This window comes from Podarcis pityusensis (genome assembly GCF_964106645.2).
Source record: "Podarcis pityusensis genome assembly, chromosome: 1".
In the NCBI taxonomy this organism is placed as follows: Eukaryota; Metazoa; Chordata; class Lepidosauria; order Squamata; family Lacertidae; genus Podarcis; species Podarcis pityusensis.
Genome location: NC_138028.1, coordinates 73,065,820 through 73,084,987, shown reverse-complemented (window position 1 = coordinate 73,084,987; position 19,168 = coordinate 73,065,820). Strand labels below are relative to the sequence as shown.

Here is a 19,168-nt window from a genome sequence, read left to right as displayed (position 1 = left end):
AGGAACTCCTTTGCCTGCAAATTTCATACACTTATGTGAAAAGGAAAAAAGTTATACCCATTTTTAGATTCCGCATGGGAAGAGCGAGCTCGAGATTTAACAACGCTGATACAGACCCTAATAACAACTCAAATTAGAATGATACAGTGCTACAGATACAAGGCAAATCTTGTGGCCAGTGCACACCCCTATCTTTTATTAAGCAGATATCTGACATATTCCCTTTTGTTGGGAGAATGGGACTTTTTACTTGGCCAAATATAGGTGGTTTGCTGCTATAGTAGCTAATTGTTAAAGATGGCACATGGAAGCAGCTGCATCAGAATAATGTTACAGTACAAAAAATATATCTTTCTGTAGAACTCAAGACTATTAATTAATTTGCCACAAAAACTGATGGTGCATATAAGATGGGAGGGCCAAATTTAGGATGCCAGAATATTCCAAACTCATACATAAATTAGAATTTAGATAATTTCTCTGAGATCCCGAGGGTTAACCTTAGTTATCCTCTGAAGGTATCTTTCCATATATTGCAGTGGCTTGAGCTACTTGGTATGGATTTGCATGAATGAGAAACAACTTAAACAATTTTCATTATTTTAGCTATTTACTTGGGAGTAAAAAAGAAGAAGTTGTCTTTCCACATGAGGTTTTATCAAGAAGTTCCAGTGCACTTCTGGATATTGATTTATTGCCGCTTAGACGTAGCTAACGTTTCAAGTAATCCATACTGGTTTAAATTTACATTGGGTCTTTTAATAAAACCACTCGCACCCTGGGGATTTTTCAAAGGGATAAACACCCAAGATTAATCAGCCCAGGCACAGTATGTCGTTAACATTTAAGCACTGTTCATTGCATGTATTTGTGTGTGTGTGTGTGTGTGTGTGTTAATAAAATGAACACAACTCTTTAGCCTCCCTATTAAATAGCCATTGAACAAATGCTTCATTCAGGACACAATCCTATGGTTCTATGGAGAGAATCCCGGGGATCATAAAAGTTTGTGGATCTCCTTCCCTATAGGTGGAAAGGGATATCAGTGGGTGGAGCCAGAGGTCCACTCATAAAACATTCTTTGTGCAACTTTGGATGTGTGATTATGGCTGCACTGTTGGTAAATGAGAGCAGAAGGAAGGGGAAAGGAGTGTGTCAGGGACACATGCATATGTGTGTGTGTGTGTGTGTGTGTGTGTGCGCGCACACACACACGTGCATGTGTTTAGAAGGTTGTCCCTGTTCTAGAACATGACAGCCCTAAACTTGCAGAATCAGAATGAAAGACTTTCTCTGCCATTCATCTGGAAGTAGAGTCACTGTGGCAAAGTGGAATAAGATGCTGAGTTTAGATTCTGGTATGCTCTTGAGCAGAACATGTATGACCTTGAAATAAATTAAAAAATTAAAAAATTGTCCAGTAGCAGCACTGGGTATAAGCTTTCGTGTGCATGTACACTTCTTCAGAAGCAAGAGATAGTATGGAGAGACCTGGTCTGAATAGAGATATTGTATTCTTGTCTCATTACATATGCTAAAGCTATTTTTGGTCATCTGCATACTATCCCTTGCTTTTTCCTGTAGGACTAATTGCAGTCGTTAACAGTCGTCAACAGGTTTACCATACCCATTGAGTCAATCACCCATCTCCTACTACCATTCTGAGAAAAACCCCACCCCACCCTTCCCACCATATATAAGGGCCTGGTGACTTCTGTTTCAGTGTTTCTGAAGAAGTGTTTATGCAAAAGAAAGCTTATACCCAGAACAAACTCAGTTGGTCTCTAAGATGCTACTGGACTATTCTTTTTTATTATTATTATTCATTTCTACTGTGTCAGACCAACACGGCTACCTATCTGAATGTATGGCCTTGGTCAAACCAAATCACCATCTTCATCACAACATCTTGCTGGCTCGTTGTGAAGGTGTGTGTGTGAAGAGAGACAACATAATATAGTTGTTAGAATATCAGACTAGAGCTAAGGAGACCTAATAATAGATCTTAGCCAGGGAAGAATGGTTTATTTTGCTGTTTCAAAAGAACACAACAAGCTAAGCATCCATTTCCCCCAAGTGGATGTCTTGCATTTGTTGTGGAAGTTGTGAAAAGATGTTTAAAACGGACTGTTCCTCTAGCAAAGCCACTATGATTTTGACCTACCATTAGCTAGGCAAATCTAACAGTTCACATTAATATCTGTGTCTGCTTGCTAAATATCAAAACAATTACATAATAGAATGCCAGTGGTGTCTCTGTACTTTATCTGCAGCAGTGACATAACTGCCTTTTATGCAGCTCACTGAAATTGGAGATTTATTGCTTCTTCTTTTTTCAAAGGGCCATTACCATGTAATTTTAACTTACTCTTATTAAAGGGCTTACATCATAAGCAATTACTGGAGAAAATCTTGGAGCATAGATTTATTCAAAATTTTATAGCATGATTAATTTGAGTGTGATGCCATACATAAATCACATCTGAAGGAAATGAGAATCCACCAAGGCCAGATCCTGTTATCCTTTGTTCTGTAGCGTGTGCCAGTGAAATCATTGGGGGTGTCTGTGGAGTAAAACAAACTCCACAAACACTTTTGTATGATCCTACAGTCCTATTCCTAATTACAGTACTTGCCTTGGAGAAAGCCACATTGAATTCAATGAGATTTACTTCTGAGTAGGCATGTATAGGACTGTACAGCAAAACTTGCAGGACCTTCCAAAATGTTCATATAATCAAGGGTGGGAATTTAATATTGACATAAAGTGACCTGGAAGAAGGAGAAGGGCAGTGTGTTTTGAATTAAGACGAAAAGCAATGTGTAGTGTACTCACTAAATTCATGAATGTTTACTTTTAAATTCATTCTAAAATGGATTGCATTCACAAACAATTCAATGTATATTTGAGTTGATTAAGTGATTCCACAAATGCATATTGAACATCAACTGAAAAAGCATTGGAGGGGAAAGGTACATTCATACATTCTGTGGGCCTTTTGATGCAGGCATATGATATATTGGAATAAGGAGAATTCAGCATAACAAAGCTCCATCACTAGTGAAGAAGAATAAGCCTTCTGCACAAAGATATAATTTTATCATAACAAAGTACAATAAATTCTGCTTTCGTTTAGCATTTCTAGCCTTGCTTACACAGCTGTCCCAGCTCATAATTGCTACTTGGTACATCTCTATATTCAACCATTTCCATTTTAGCCGCCAATCACAAAGCCAACATGTTCCACTATGACATCCATCTGCAGTGTATCTCTCTTTAAATAGTGGCTGGTCTTCAGGCAGGAAGCAGTGATGAAAGCTGACAATATGGATTTAATAATTCAGCATGCAAAATAATCTGTTGTCCAGTGAAAAATCAGGATTTCAGGTGTCTCTTATTTCATGCCATGCATTGGCTCCACCTGATTTTAAATTGCATTCTATCTACTATTCCAACATCTATATCATGTCATCTGCATTTGAATGAATCACCTACTTACATAATGTAATATTCAACAGAAGAAACCAACTCAGTCTTGCAGAAATGTTTCCTCCTGTATTTTCAACATGTAGAATTTGAAAGGTAATTGCACAGCCCTTAAAATGACATATTGCCGTTTTATTCGAAATAAATGAAAGGCCCAATCCTTTGTGAGTAATTCTACTTAACATAAATGAAATATTTTAAGGGAATGATCTTTTGCATTAAGTACAAATTTTCAGGTTTGAACCCTGTGTATTGATTTTTCTCAACACTCACCAGTTCTTGAACAAACACAGCACTCAGCAATGCTGTGGTCACAAATTTCCTGAACACTAAAATGAAATAAAGATAGTAGAATGAAATAGGACACCCATATTTGACAACAGTTCAAAACCAGATGCCTGTTGCTTGTGGCTCTTGTCAAGACATGGTTTTTATATGTTCAGGTCAGAATTCTGGTGAATGTTGACCTTTGCATGCAATTCATATAAGGTGATATAAGGTGAGAGTTTCTGGTAAATGTCCGATTCTGTAATGGGAAAATGCTGATAAAATTTCTCTGTTCTCAGTGGCAAATGTTGCTAATGCCAGTTTGCATCTAGAGACATGGCCTTCTGCAAATAGCAGGATTCCTTCCATTTGTGGAGGAAGCTCTGATCTAGTGGAAAGTTCCACTGGAGGTGGAGGCGGCAAGGGTGGTGATTTTTGCTGATTCCACTTTCCCTTGGCAGCCCCCACTGCCTCCTTTCATGCTGTTGCAAAGGGTCTCCCAATCCTCTGGCTTTTCAGGATCCACAGAAGGCTGAAGGGAGAATCCGCAAAAATTGTCTCTCCAGCTTCCTCCTGTGAAGCACCCTGTGAACAGAACTCCACTCATGAGAGAGCAGGATCCAACCCATGACAATTTTCTAGGATTTCTTACTTACTGGCTAAAAAGATAGTAACAACTGGTAGATGTCAACAGCCACCAGATATGTATAAATTATGCTTATTTAACTTTAACTTGTCAAGACAGCTTTGTTTTAACTCATAATATATGAATGTCCCCATCTTTTAAGCAATGCTTTCACTTCAAGTGATCTGTTTTTCTGCTTTACACCCATGAGACCCATTTTCTCTCTCTCCCTGACATAAATGGGAATATTGGCAGCAAACTTTGTGACACAATCAGCTTGGGCCTATTATTCTCACACTGTAAACAAAACACAACAATACACGTAAATTTTTACGATTATTTACTGCTTGCTTCCTAGGACCATAAATATAAGCTGTTGAGTAATTAATTGCTTAAAATTCTACAAGGAAGGCTCAAGCAGTATGTGGACCGAGAACTCTCAGAAGTGCAAGCTGGATTTAGAAGAGGCAGAGGAACCAGAGACCAAATTGCAAACATGCACTGGATTATGGAGAAAGCTAGAGAGTTCCAGAAAGACATCTACTTCCGCTTCATTGACTATGCAAAAGCCTTTGACTGTGTTGACCACAGCAAACTATGGCAAGTTCTTAAAGAAATGGGAGTGCCTGATCACCTCATCTGTCTCCTGAGAAATCTCTATGTGGGACAAGAAGCTACAGTTAGAACTGGATATGGAACAACTGATTGGTTCAAAATTGGGAAAGGAGTACGACAAGGCTGTATATTGTCTCCCTGCTTATTTAACTTATATGCAGAATTCATCATGCGAAAGGCTGGGCTGGATGAATCCCAAACCGGAATTAAGATTGCCGGAAGAAATATCAACAACCTCAGATATGCAGATGACACAACCTTGATGGCAGAAAGTGAGGAGGAATTAAAGAACCTTTTAATGAGGGTGAAAGAGGAGAGCGCAAAATATGGTCTGAAGCTCAACATCAAAAAAATGAAGATCATGGCCACTGGTCCCATCACCTCCTGGCAAATAGAAGGGGAAGAAATGGAGGCAGTGAGAGATTTTACTTTCTTGGGCTCCATGATCACTGCAGATGGAGACAGCAGCCACGAAATTAATAGACGCCTGCTTCTTGGGAAAAAAGCAATGACAAACCTAGACAGCATCTTAGAAAGCAGAGACATCACCTTTCCAACAAAGGTCCGTATAGTAAAAGCTGTGGTTTTCCCAGTAGTGATGTATGGAAGTGAGAGCTGGACCATCAAGAAGGCTGTTCGCCGAAGAATTGATGCTTTTGAATTATGGTGCTGGAGGAGACTCTTGAGAGTCCCATGGACTGCAAGAAGATCAAACCTCTCCATTCTGAAGGAAATCAGCCCTGAGTGCTCACTGGAAGGACAGATCGTGAAGCTGAGGCTCCAATACTTTGGCCACCTCATGAGAAGAGAAGACTCCCTGGAAAAGACCCTGATGTTGGGAAAGATGGAGGGCACAAGGAGAAGGGGATGCCAGAGGACGGGATGGTTGGACAGTGTTCTCGAAGCTACCAACATGAGTTTGACCAAGCTGTGGGAGGCAGTGGAAGACAGGAGTGCTTGGCATGCTCTGGTCCATGGGGTCGCGAAGAGTCAGACACGACTAAACGACTAAACAACAACAATTAATTGTCATTTTAAACTTAGGCCGATGCTGAAGTGTGTTCTGTATTAAAATGTGATATTAGGAAGGGAACAAAAATGGGAGGAATGTTTTACTAGGTACCAAGTATTCATGTGAAATTTATTTTAATGGCCAACTATTTACAGGAAATGTAAACTAAAGATACAACTAGAATAAAAATGCTTGACTTAACACATGGACAGAGATGAAGGAATGAAGAGAAGAAACTGGAGGAAATTAAGAGGATACATCACTCATTGACTGAGCTTTGTTGCAGTTTCTCAAAGTATCAGAGACCAAGAAACTGGAGGGTGGAAAAGGCTCAAGTCTGTTCAAGCATTAGCTTGCACCATAGCGACCAAAGAAGCATCTTCTACTTGGAAAGTGATGTCTCCTTCCTTATCTGCTTGAACTAACTTTACAGGGTTAGTTCTACTGTTCTCATCAGTGCCTGGGCTAATACAATCTGCCCTGAGATTGGTAATGATGAATCGGGTCCTCCCTTAAGGAGAGCACGTATTGCGGTGAGACCTGGAAAACTGACACCCTGTGTTGTGGGTGGGTACGTTTGGACACCCACAACACCCGAGAGGTATGTCCCTCAAAGCTGGGTACAATCTGGCCAATAGGACGCAGTCCAAACGGTTCGAGGGACATATTTATGCCCATGCATGTGACCCAGAGCTTCCTCTTTTGGCACACGCATTCGGAACACCCACCCACCTCTCCCTACTTTTAAGGCTTTGCTCTTGACCTTGCTATGCTGTCGTGTGTCATCTGTCATTGGGACAGGGGCACGGCAGGAATTTTCCTCACTTGCCTGATTGGCTGGTGCCATTTGGGTTTCGCCTGCCACGTAGCAAATCGTCACAACTTGTAAGGTTGTGGATAGGCTCTGGTTCAGGTGATAGGGATGGGAGAACGCTCTCACCATCCCTATGTGAAGGATATTCCATTAAAGGAATCCAGGGACTCAATGGTTTGGTCAACCCCTGAGAGGGGGTTGTGCCCATGCCTGAGTCCAGGGGGACATTTGGGTGATGGAGTTAGCCTGTTCCCGGCTTTCCACTTATCCAGGTGTTCACCCTTGGCTGACCTATGCTGGAACCCTGGGTCAGCGCTACCTGCATGGCAGGGAGCTAGTCAAACCAGAGCCTATGCAATCAGTCACTTTCTGTAATCAATAAAGTTGTGGCTTAAATTCTGCCAAAAACCAAAACCAAAATTTGAGTCATGTGTGAATTTATTTAGGGGGGAGGTTTCTGGGTCTGAACACAAAAAGGACAGACTAGAACTTTTTAAAATAAATAAAAATAAATACATCATAATGAATAGTCGGCAGCATAGAGTGTAAGAGGCTATCGATGGCTGCATCACATACCCCAGAATTGTTTAGCTTTTGCACAGCTGCTCAAGCTCCTAGCATGAGGCAGCTGCATCACAAATAGGCTGGTGCCCCACTAATGCTGTAGCACCAGTGACTGTGAGGGATTGCACTGGAATCAGATCCCATTTATGATCATTAGGTGATGAAATGTTCTCTCACCCAGGAACTGAATGCCTAGCTCTTCATTCTCTGAGCAGTTACAGTGCAGGAGCTTATGGGCTAGGTGCATTACAAAAGAATGCGAAGATCCAAATTGCCTTGTCAAAAACAGGTATTCCCAAGTGGTTTTATGAATCAAGTTGTGACATCCAGGTTTTTCAGACTAACATTTCCAGATTGAAAAGATGGTTGCATTTTTATTGTATTGTTTAAGATCCATAGAATCATAGACTTGTAGAGTTGGAAGGGACTGCAAGGGACTTCTTGTCCAGCCCCCTGCAATGCAGGAATCTCAATTAAAGCACCTATGACAGATGGCCATCCAACCTCTGATTAAATACCGTATTTTTCGCTCTATAACACGCACCAGACCATAACACACACGTAGTTTTTAGAAGAGGAAAACAAGAAAAAAAATATTCTAAACGAAATAGTGGCTATATGATTTTTGTGGTTCATGCTGTGGCCACAGACATGTGATCTGACAGTGAGTTTGGAGTAGCCCAATGCAAAAATCCTGAGGATCCATGTGGATCCATGCTTTGTAACCACGGAGGAGGGAAGGAAGGGGAACCATGGATCCTCTGCTCACGACTGCAGCAGATCCCCCCGCCACCCGCAGGCATTCGCTCCATAACACGCACAGACATTTCACCTTACTTTCTAGGAGGAAAAAAGTGAGTGTTATGGTGCCAAAAATATGGTACCTCCAGTGAAGCAGAGTCCCCCACCTTCCAAAACAGTCTGTTGCACTATCATATACCTCTTACTGACAGAAAGTAGCTCAGTTAAGTAGATTTTTCCCCCATCAAGAAAAAGTCTTTTTTAACAAATGTTGTATGTTCAGAGTGCAGGGGGTCTCTGGATTTGGCTCCAGAAACATGCAATGATAAGAAAAGTATCTGCCCACATATATTGCCCTGTGGAAGAGTTCACAATGTAAACCGTGCAGAAATGTCTGAATGTGTAGTGAGCCAGAATGAAAACAGCTAGAGGTTCCATTGTTGCTATTAGTAGGAGTTAATCACCGGTACTGGTTAATAACAGATATTATTTGCAATAGTATAATGAGATCATACACAAGCTGCTTGAGGTTGTTGATTTACACATGTATTTAGGCTTTTAACCCACTCTGTCCTGAAAGCTTATGTATATATGTTTCGTTTTTGAATTGTTAGCATATCCTGTTAAAGAGCACAAGAAACACATTGTATTATGGCGTTAGCTAGACCAAACATACCCCATGGCAGGACCATCTACATTCCAGCTTACATCCCTACACATGCATGCACACACACATAGATTAAAAAGGATCAAACTACACTATAGGTCAATCTACTAAAGTGAAGCTGCACCACAAAAAAAGTTGTTGCAAACCTCAGGACAGACAGAACCATTTAAAAACAAAAATACAGGAACTAAAACTATGGATTCCTGGCCCCTCCACCAAAAAGCTTGGTCAATAGAGTTCATAGTGCTACTTTATGTGTCCCTATCATTGTATGACTTGCCTCATGCTTCTTTTTTTCACACAAAGTAACATTAGGCGTCTATACCAAGAAAGGTCTTGGTAAACTGTCCTAATCAAACTTCAGATGTATATTTATATCCACTGCTGTTGAATCACAGCCTCTCTGACTGTCATGCTACTTGATGTAACTCAATGCTACCAAAATAATCTGGAGATTATAGCTAGAACAAAGGAATGTGAGAAAGAGTGATATGTCAAGTTCCTTTGAAGGATAAAGTGAAAATCTGATTACTTGATGAATTTCCTATTCTCTTTTACATTTTTCTCCTCAATTTGCTCCCTGAATAAGTAAGGTATATATAGTGGGGGGTGGGGAGTATTTGATCCCCTGCTAAATTTGCCAATTTGCCCTCTGACGAAGAAATGACCTGTCCATAATTTTAATGGTAGGTTTATTGTAGCTGTGAGAGACAGAAGAACAGGAAAACCTCCAGAAACCCAAGAGACAAAAGTCAGATTGATGTGCATTATAATGAGTGAAATAAGTATTTGATCCCTTTGCAAAAGATGACTGTACTTGGTGGCAAAACCCTTGTTGGCAATTACAGAGGTCAGACGTTTCTTGTAGGTGGCCACCACCAGGTTTGCACACATCTCAGGAGGTATTTTGTCCCACTCCTCTTTGCAAATCCTCTCCAAGTCAGTAAGATTTCGAGGCTGATGTGTAGCTACTCGAACCTTCAGCTCCCTCCACAGATTTTTGATGGGATTAAGGTCCGGAGACTGGCTAGGCCACTCCAGGACCTTAATGTGCTTCTTCTTGAGCCACTCCTTTGTTGCCTTGGCCGTGTGTTTTGGGTCATTGTCATGCTGGAATACCCATCCTCGACCCATTTTCAATGCCCTGGGCTGAGGGAAGGAGGTACTCACCCAAGATTTGACGATACATGATCCCTTCCATCGTCCCTTCGATGTGGTGAAGGTGTCCTGTCCCCTTAGCAGAAAAACACCCCCAAAGCATAATATGTCCCCCTCCATGTTTGACGGTGGGGATGGTGTTCTTGGGATTGTAGGCAGCATTCCTCCTTCTCCAAAATGGCGAGTTGAGCTGATGCCAAAGAGCTCGATTTTGGTCTCATCTGACCACAACACTTTCACCCAGTTCTCCTCTGGGTCATTCAGATGTGCATTGGCAAACTGCAGACAGGCCTATACAAGCGTTGTCTTGACCTTGAGGGCTCTGCAAGATCTCAGTCCTTCATGGCGTAGTGTGTTACCAACTGTTTTCATGGTGACTATGGTCCCAGCTGCCCTGAGATCATTGACAAGTTCCCCTCATGTAGTTCTGGGCTACTTCATCACCATTCTCATGATAATTGCAACTCCTCGAGATGAGATCTTGCATGGAGCCCCAGACCGAGGGAGGTTGACAGTTATTTTGTGTTTCTTCCATTTGCAAATTACTGCACCAACTGTTGTCACCTTCTCACCAAGCTGCTTGGCAATAGTCTTGTAGCCCAGTCCAGCCTTGTGCAGGTCTACAATCTTGTCCCTGACATCCTTGGACAGCTCTTTGGTCTTGGTCATGGTGGCTACTTTGGAATCTGCTGGATTGATTGCTTCTGTCAACAGGTGTCTTTTGTACAGGTACTGTAACGAGCTGCGATTACAAGTGCTCCCTTACAGCAGGTGCTTCTAATCTCAGCTGGTTACATACAGTGAAGATACCAGGTAGCCTGACATCTGGCTGGTTGATAGGGGATCAAATACTTATTTCACTCATTATAATGCACATCAATCTCTGACTTTCGTCTTCTGAGTTTCTGGGGTTTTTCCTGTTGTTCTTCTGTCTCTCACAGCTACAATAAACCTACCATTAAAATTATGGACTGGTCATTTCTTTGTCAGAGGGCAAACAGGCAAATTTAACAAGGGATCAAATACTTTCCCCCCTCACTGTAAGAGTGTCAAGCTTCTCCTAAACTTTAAGCCCACAGGGCACTCTCACGTGAAATCGATTCTGGCACAGTGGATGGCAAGAGACTCATGAAAGTTTTGTTTAAGCATAGGTAACTATTTTGTCATGGGGCATTACATTAGGTACCATGACTGGTATTAATTTTCATAAAATATCTTACTCCATTAGAATCATGGGAGGCCATTATTTCAACAAAGAACTCTTTGTTGTAGAGGAAAAACCCATATCTCCTTAGCTTTTAAAAAAGAAAATTTTAATATAACTCCCTAATAATTCTTACCTATGCCCTTTCCTCCATCATAAATAAATGAAATGAAAGGCTCCTTTGGAGACCCATAAAGCAATGCAGTTGCTAATTCTTTTTGCCCTTGTTCCACTCTTTTCTCTTCTCTTCATCTTCCTCTTCTTCTCTCTTTTGAATCACATCTTCCTGGTCACCTCTCCTCACTCTTCCTGCCAGTAAAATATTTTCCTTGCATTGGAACGGCTCTTCACATTTTTGTTACCAGTGGGAGACTTAGGAATGCCAACCTTTGAGAAATTCTTCAATGAACAATTTGTATGCAGGTGCCCACATTGCTGTGTCTTTTGGCCCTCCATATAGTCTTCCTGAATGCAAAGATGACCAATCTTAAACAAGGCTGGTGGACGTCAAGAGTATTGCAAACAATGAATTTAAAGAGGTTGGTTATCAAGGAGTTGTCAGTTCTATTCACTATCTCATCATCTAACACAAAATAAAGACTATGCTGCACTTTGCTTCAAGTTAACACCGTCCAAATAACTGTACACTCAGTAGAACTTTTTGCCACTGAATTTCTTGGTGGTTTTGAACTGTCAATAACAAATGATGCAAATATCATCCTGCCCTAGGATTGCTGTCAGTTGACATTTCATCCCCTTTCACCCTTTTCTGCTCCCTCCACATATTTCCCTGCCCTTCATGACTGTTTTTCCTTTGCCACTCTCACTTCCCTCCCATCACTGCTGACCAGGAAGCTGCCTTTGTCATTACCTTGTATAGGAAATTCTCTTTCAGACACCTCTCCCAAATCTGTTTCTTCAGCTAGGACAGAGTGGCATCAGTCAAAGTGGCTAAACACATGTAATTGGGGGAGTTGGTAGCTGAAGAGGGAAACATTTGCTTCAGATAGCATCTTGCAGTCAAAATAAACAGCTTCCATTTAACATTGATATAGGAAATCTAGTGACACCAACTATCCCTTTCCATACCCACTACCATCTCCTGTTTGGGTCTTATCGAGCTAAAAAGCTTTGGAAGATGGAATTTACAGAATTCACTAGCCTACAAGTAAGTTCCTCTGAAATCAAACAGATGTTTATACAAGATGCTAACTCCTGCTACAAGGTCAAACTGCTGACTCCTGCTGGGTTTCACCGGCTACTTATTTAAATTCTACTTATGTGAAAGTTTTGCTACATTATCATTGGGGTGTTATTCAAAAGATCTGTTAAATTGTTTTATAACCATACCTAGACAGGGAAGAAATCTAGGTATTTAGACACTGTTTATACCTCAGATCAGCAGCTAATTTATTTCAAGGGATGGTCACTTTGGGGAAGATTTGGAGGGTAGTAGACTCTTCCCTCAAAGTAGACTGCAAGCAAGCTGTTGCAAGAGCACCACTTCCCCTTCTAGACATGCCTGACCTATCTTTGCAACAGAGGGGGGGGGGGAAGTTTTAAGATTAAGAACTAAGTTTTGTTTAACATTTTTATGCAAAAGACTCATGCAGTGATACAGTATTTGTGACCTCCACATTCCTATGAAATAATAATACAGCAGTATGGCTGATACCAGAAAATATCAGGCCATCATACCTTCCTAAGCAGCAGTTCTTCTGCCTTTATTTCTAGGACAAGGTAAAAGATAAAGGATCGCTGGGCAGTTAAGTCAGGTCAAAGGCGACTATGGGGTTATGGCGCTCATCTCGCTTTCAGGCTGAGGGAGCTGGCGTTTGTCCACAGACAGCTTTCTGGGTCATGTGGCCAGCAGGACTAAACCGCTTTGAGCGCAACGGAACACCGTGACGGAAACCAGAGCACAAGGAAATGCTGTTTGCCTTCCCGCCACAGAGTTACCTGTTTATCTACTTGCGCTCGTGTGCTTTCAAACTGCTAGGTTGGCAGGAGGTGGGACAGAGCAGCAGGAGCTCACTCCGTTGCGGGGATTCGAACCGCCGACCTTCTGATCTGCAGAGGCTCAGTGGTTTAGACTACAGCGCCACTCTGCTGCAACAAAACATTGCAGTGTGGAGTGCTCCTGTTCAGTATGGCAGCCAGCCATGGTACTTCCAGGTACTCCATTCTATTTCCCTTGTCCCCTAGATTTTCTGTTCCCTCCACAATAGTTGGGTCAATGTTCTGTTGAGAATGTTCAATTCTTGTTAGGCTGTTTTTAGATCCACCTGGGCTTTTTCTAAAGAGCTTTTGAACTTCTGCAGATCTTAGGTTGCTTCCTGCTGAAACCTCTCTCTTACATGTGGTTGCTTCTGCTTTGGTTACATAAGGATTCACACTCAGAATGAGTAAGCTATTAGTCTAGGAGATAATTGTTCTCAATCACAGGATTGGCTTTTATTCATTAGGCTACAAATAAGTACTTGTTTTTTCTGGATTTTGTATCTGTACTATGTGAGAAGCATTATGTCAACCAATATTTCATTTAAAACATCTGCCTGTGAGGCTTTAAAATTAAGATAAAATAAATTCACAGGTATCTGTAAATTTATTGATAGGAATTGGTGTTTTTTCAAGCATGGGTAGCAATACTTTATAGCAGTTTTTAGATCATTCCTTTCTTTTTTGGACATCCAATGCGAGAAGGAAAACAGACCCGTATAGATGACTCTGTCATGAACAGCAAAGTTGAATTGCTGAATTGTGTCCTTCAAACACTTCCTAAGAAATATTGATGTCTGCATGTGAATATGTGGCACAGATGGGGGGCTTGCAACACACACGCGTGCATTGGGGTGGGATAAAAAAAACTTCTATTCAATATTTGAGTAATAAATACTTTACTGTATAGTTTTAGGATTCTTTCATGGACAACTTTAGGACATGAGAAAAATTAAAATGTAGGGAAGATTTGGTCACAATTGTAGCCCAGGGAAAAGGTGATTCACTGTAGGAGTTTTGTACCCCCAAAGGCTTCAGAATCCCCAAAGATTTTGTAAATGTGAGATTCACCTTCAGCCCCACAGTCACATGTTTATTACAGGACAATTGTGTTTACCTAAATATAAAACCATTTGAAAACTTCCAAGCCTAAATGTACAGTAATTTGCAAGCCTTAATTTGATGTAGACATTTTAGAACTATACAGTTCTTAATTAAAACTGTGCATGCATTTTTCCTAGATGAACACTTTATTTGGTGTAATTGACTTTTTTAAAAATAGTGTGTATGTAAATGAGCCTATTGATTCTTCTTCATGGCTTCTGTAGCTAGTTTGAGGTCTTTGTGGTGTTTTCTATTAAATTACCATAGCACAGCTCTGAGTACTCCTTTATATACACAACACATCCATTAGTTTCTATTTGCATTATTAGGTGCTGAAGGTCTGCTAATGTATCCATTAATAGCTATGAACATATTAGACAAAGCTTTTTAAAAAATTAAATGTCTGCATGTTGTCTTACTCCTTATAGACACTGCAAAACCTGCATAGAAGGTCATGAATTAAAGGAAAATTAGCCATTTGCAATAGCTTTTGGACAATGGCAAATGCAACCCAAAGGCTTAATACACCCCACAAACCCATATCAAAAACCCAGCTAAAAAATGGACAGTAAAATAAACAAATTAAGAGAACAAAAAGTATCCAGCTATATCTTTTGACAGAGGTACTTATAAATAGAATGCATGATTGTTCATTACCAGAATTGATACAAGTCACACCAAAATCATGAATTACACCCCACAGGTGCTTTCTATGGTTGTTGCCCCATGGTCAGATGAAGCCTGAGCAAGAGGCCATTGGTACAACTAGCTCAGCAATGTGTTTTGCCCTGACTAGCAGTGGATCTCCAGGATGTCTTCCACAACTCTGCTGCCTGAAACCATTTTAACCAGAGGTGCCACAAATTCCACTTTCAGAATGAAAAGCATGTGCTTCAGCACTAAGCTACAGCATCTCTTCAAATATAGGATCTTTGCTCTGCACAATGTCAACTGGGACATGGCATGCCTGGTCCTAGTCTGTGTGTAATTCAGTATCTATGGGGAAGAGGGGAGACTCCATTTCAAATCCAGTTTGTGTTCATATTACTCTTTCTTAGAGAAAGCCAGCAGGATCTGTCTGAAAAAAACAACTATTTGACCTTCTCTCTACAGTTTCATGTCCCCTTGCAAAATATCACTGGGATCCAAGTGTTGCTGCTCAAGAACACCATTGTTTTATGATCTAGCAAATATTTAATTAATCTTTACTACACACACAGACTCACAGCTTTACATATTAAACTTGCTAATGTGGTACGAAATCTCTGAATAGTATATAATGGGGAGTAATAAAAAAGAGCCAAGCCAGGGCTCTCCCTCTACACATCTCATTCATTCCTTTGCGAGCCTGGCACCATTTTCCATTTTAAGATACGTGCTGAGCTTTCTGCTTCCAGTAAGCAACAAAATTTGTTTTCTGTGCCCAGTAAGTCATCTCGTGTTTGTCATCAAATTGGCTGCTCTTCATGTATACAACCATTTTCCAAGTATCTTTTCATTTTTTGCATTCTCTACCCACACAAATATATTTTCATTTTTTTGTCTTGTCTATCCACACAAACATGCACTCAGGAATAAAACATTCATGATAGCGGATGGGGGAAAACAACAGCAACCATAGTTTTAACACACATCCATACACCCGTCCACTTAAGACCTCAGAAAAGTGAAGCAACTTTTCCCATTCAATCTTCCTCTTCATTTCCCCCCACTGCTTCCAAAAAGCAGCTGCATGACATTTCACCAGCCCCCACTGACGTCAGTGTGTGTTTGACTGGTGACATCAGAGGGAGCAGAATCTGTCCCTAGATTAGCACAGGAGCATCTTTCACCCCATCAGCAAAGAGACCAATTTTTCAATGTCTATTGTCTGTCTTGTTCACATTCACATTAATAAGCCGGACACAAAACCCATTTTCTCTTGCTTCCAAATGCTGGCATGGGGAAGAAGGAATCTTCCTCCTGCTCTGCAATAAGAGATACCTTGCATGCGTGTTTTGATATGAGTCACCTCAGTTTAATAAAGAAATGCAATTGCTAAAGTGAAGGCTGAACCTGGAGCATCATATCTGGCCTTTGGGTTGGAAATCAGATAAAAGAAAATGCCATTCAGCTCAATCAAAAAACCCATCATACAAGCCTTCAGTCAAGTGGCTGTAGTAATGAATACCTCTTCACTTTGTTGAGAAAAATGGTAGGGAACTCAGTAGAGAAATCTGACTACAAAATATTGCTCAGGCAGTTACTTGGGTGACTATCAAAAGATGTCTACTTAAAATGGATTGCAATATTGGGTCTTTGTTATAAGGTTCAATCTCCTCCTGGTGTGTTATGCCCTTGTATCTGCCCTTGTTCTGAAGTGCTGGCTTCACTCACGTGGTGCCAGCTTTAGAAGGCACGTGGCTTCCCTTACCTGCCCTTAAGTGGAGAGGCCCTGCATGGTTTGCAGCACATGAAATGCAACCAGGAACTGGTGAACAGCACCAAGTTAGAAACCCTCTTAGAGTTTGTGTAAATAAGGTATTCTGAGCGCTGGTTGTTTGGCTTACCCTTGCATATCTGGAGGAATAGGGATCCTCAAATAGTGCCCAGATACGGGGCTGCCACCTCTTCCAAAAGCCCCCAGGCCTTCCATCTGGAGAATCACTGAGTGCCAGGCGTTTAGTCATCTCCAGCTCCTCCTCACCATCACCTGAGTCTCCAGTGCCATCTGCATCTCCATCATCAGCACTATTATCCAGAGGTGCCCCACCAAAACTGTCAAGGGCCTCTTCAGCATCACGGTGCTGCCTGTAGGTCATCCAACAACAGGGCTCCACATCGGTTTCATCGATGCCCCAGAAGGCCAGCTCCTCCTCATATAGAGGTCCACAGACATCTGCTGGGCAGTGCAGCTTACCTGTGCGGTAGTAGTTCAGGATATGGGCAAAGACACCTGGGTGTCGGTCAAAGAAGAACTCATCTGTGCGGGGGTCATAGTCAAAGTGACTGTGGGCATCCGGCTCCGCGATCCAGGCCAACCGAGTGCCGGGCAAGGTGCGTAAGGTGCTGCGGTAAGTCTGATGCCTAGTCCCTCCCACATTGATCACAATGCGATCGCTCTCATCGCCCTGGCCCATCTCGTCTCTTATTAGGCATGTCGTGGACTCATCCAAACAAGCACAACACACAACAAGCACATAAGGGGGCGTCTGCTCATCTGCAATCAATAACTAACTTGATACCTCTCCTATGTGGGGAAGAGGTGCCCCTATCAAGGGCATCCACTGGTCTTGGCCTCTTATACCCTTCACTCCCACAGAGGCAAAGTCAAGAGTACCAGTGAAAGTTAATGATGGCAGATTTGGGTTCTTTACTGGCAAATTAAGACTCATACAAGCCTCATTTAAAATAAGAATATGCCGGATATCCAAGAACAGTGATTGTGAGATATGGTTGGGTAGGCAGGGGTGAGTGTCAGCGTGGGGAAGGGGGGTTGCTTCCTCAATTAAGATGTATCAATTAATAAATCTAGTTGGACATAGCTGACCTACAAAGCAGGTTCAGTGGGGAAGATTGGTGGTGGCAGGGGCATGCAACAAGAGGCTGGAGGCAGTGGAGTAAGGGGTCCACAACACAACACACACATACACATACAAAAATAAGGTGGGAGGAAGAAAGTGGGCAGATACCAATGCCCAGCTGCAGCAATCAAACCCAATCTCTTGAAGATGCTGATGTTTGTAAAACAAAAATCGTTCTGTACTGGCGTCCTAGGAGCAGAGGCAGGAGCAAGAGGTGGCTGCTAGGAAGAGCTCAACACGTAGCAATCCTATTATTTAGGCAGGGTTGTGAAAAACCACAACCAGCAACTAAATGGATGGTGATAACGACGAAGCAATAACAAATCAGCAATGGAATATATAGAGAGATAGCTGACAATTCTCCAGATGTAGCTCTCCGATTCAAACAAAAGACCACCAAATCCGTACGCGTCGCCTTCAATCTTCGCTTCCTCTTCGGCTCCCTCCTTGCTGATGCCGATCACACTTTGCAGCCGCCCGAAAGGCGCCTTCGGCCCCTGAGCTTTGGCCGGATCGCCCCCCACCTTCCCCGCCACAAGCGGTGACTTAGGCACGCGACGTGGGCTCGCCTTTGCTTAGGGCAGCGTGGTGCTGAAATGGACAGCGCTCCCGCAGCCCTTGACTAGTAGCGCTTCCCTTGACGGGAGGCTGCCACTGGGGATGGATGGAAAGGCGGGGAGAGGGGTCGAAAGGGAGGTGGGCAGGCAAAAAGGGATCAGGAATGGGGGGGGGTCTTTATTCCTCCTTCCCTACGTGTCGGGCTGAGGCGAGCAGGCGATCCAGGCAGCTTGGGGAAGCCTCAGGTGGATTGTGCTGAGGGAGGTGGACAATCAGCGCGTCTCTGTCTGCTCCTCCCTCCCTCGCGCCCGCCGCCCAAGAGCTCTCGCAGGTGGTGCTGAAGGAAGGCTGGGTGCCAGAGAACTCGCCGCCGCCGCCGCCGCGCTTGCCGTTCTTCGCTGCTTCGTCCAGCCAGCCCGGTCTCCGGACACTTCAGCACCGCGCAGGCGCGCTGGGCTCTGAATAGAGCAGTTCTCCCCGGGTCCTAATGCAGCGCGGGGAGGCAGCGCCTGGCAGCTACACGCGCGCCAGTGTCACCTGGAGTGGAAAGGCAGAGAGAGAGAGAGAGAGAGAGAGAGAGAGAGAGAGAGAGAGAGAGAGGCAGGCGCACAGCAAGGCGGCCAAAGGGAGGGTGCTATTTTCTCAGCCGGGAAGGAAGGGAGAGGGAGGAGGGGATCGCACCTCTGAATGGGATGTCACGTAGCTGGAGAAGATCCCGGGGAGCGGTCCCGATTCGGATCTCTCCCTCGGAATGAATGGATTCGGGGGGGGGGCACCGGAAAGACCCCGGG

General features: G+C 42.7%; 1 protein-coding gene across 6 annotated transcripts in view; it reads right to left on the bottom strand.

Moving 5' to 3' along the window:
• Positions 1-18,881, bottom strand: part of KCNC1 (potassium voltage-gated channel subfamily C member 1) — a 118,984-nt gene extending 100,103 nt beyond the window's left edge. For 2 of the 6 annotated variants that reach the window (XM_080998914.1, XM_080998917.1), the window contains exon 1: positions 16,806-18,878. In XM_080998914.1, the coding sequence (XP_080855040.1) occupies positions 16,806-17,375 (570 nt within the window). In that variant the 5' untranslated portion in view covers positions 17,376-18,878. Of the gene's footprint in view, positions 1-16,805 lie in introns of all 6 variants that reach the window. The other 4 variants (XR_013984091.1, XM_080998916.1, XM_080998913.1 and 1 more) reach the window with 4 other exon arrangements.
• Between the last annotated feature and the right edge of the window lie 287 nt (positions 18,882-19,168).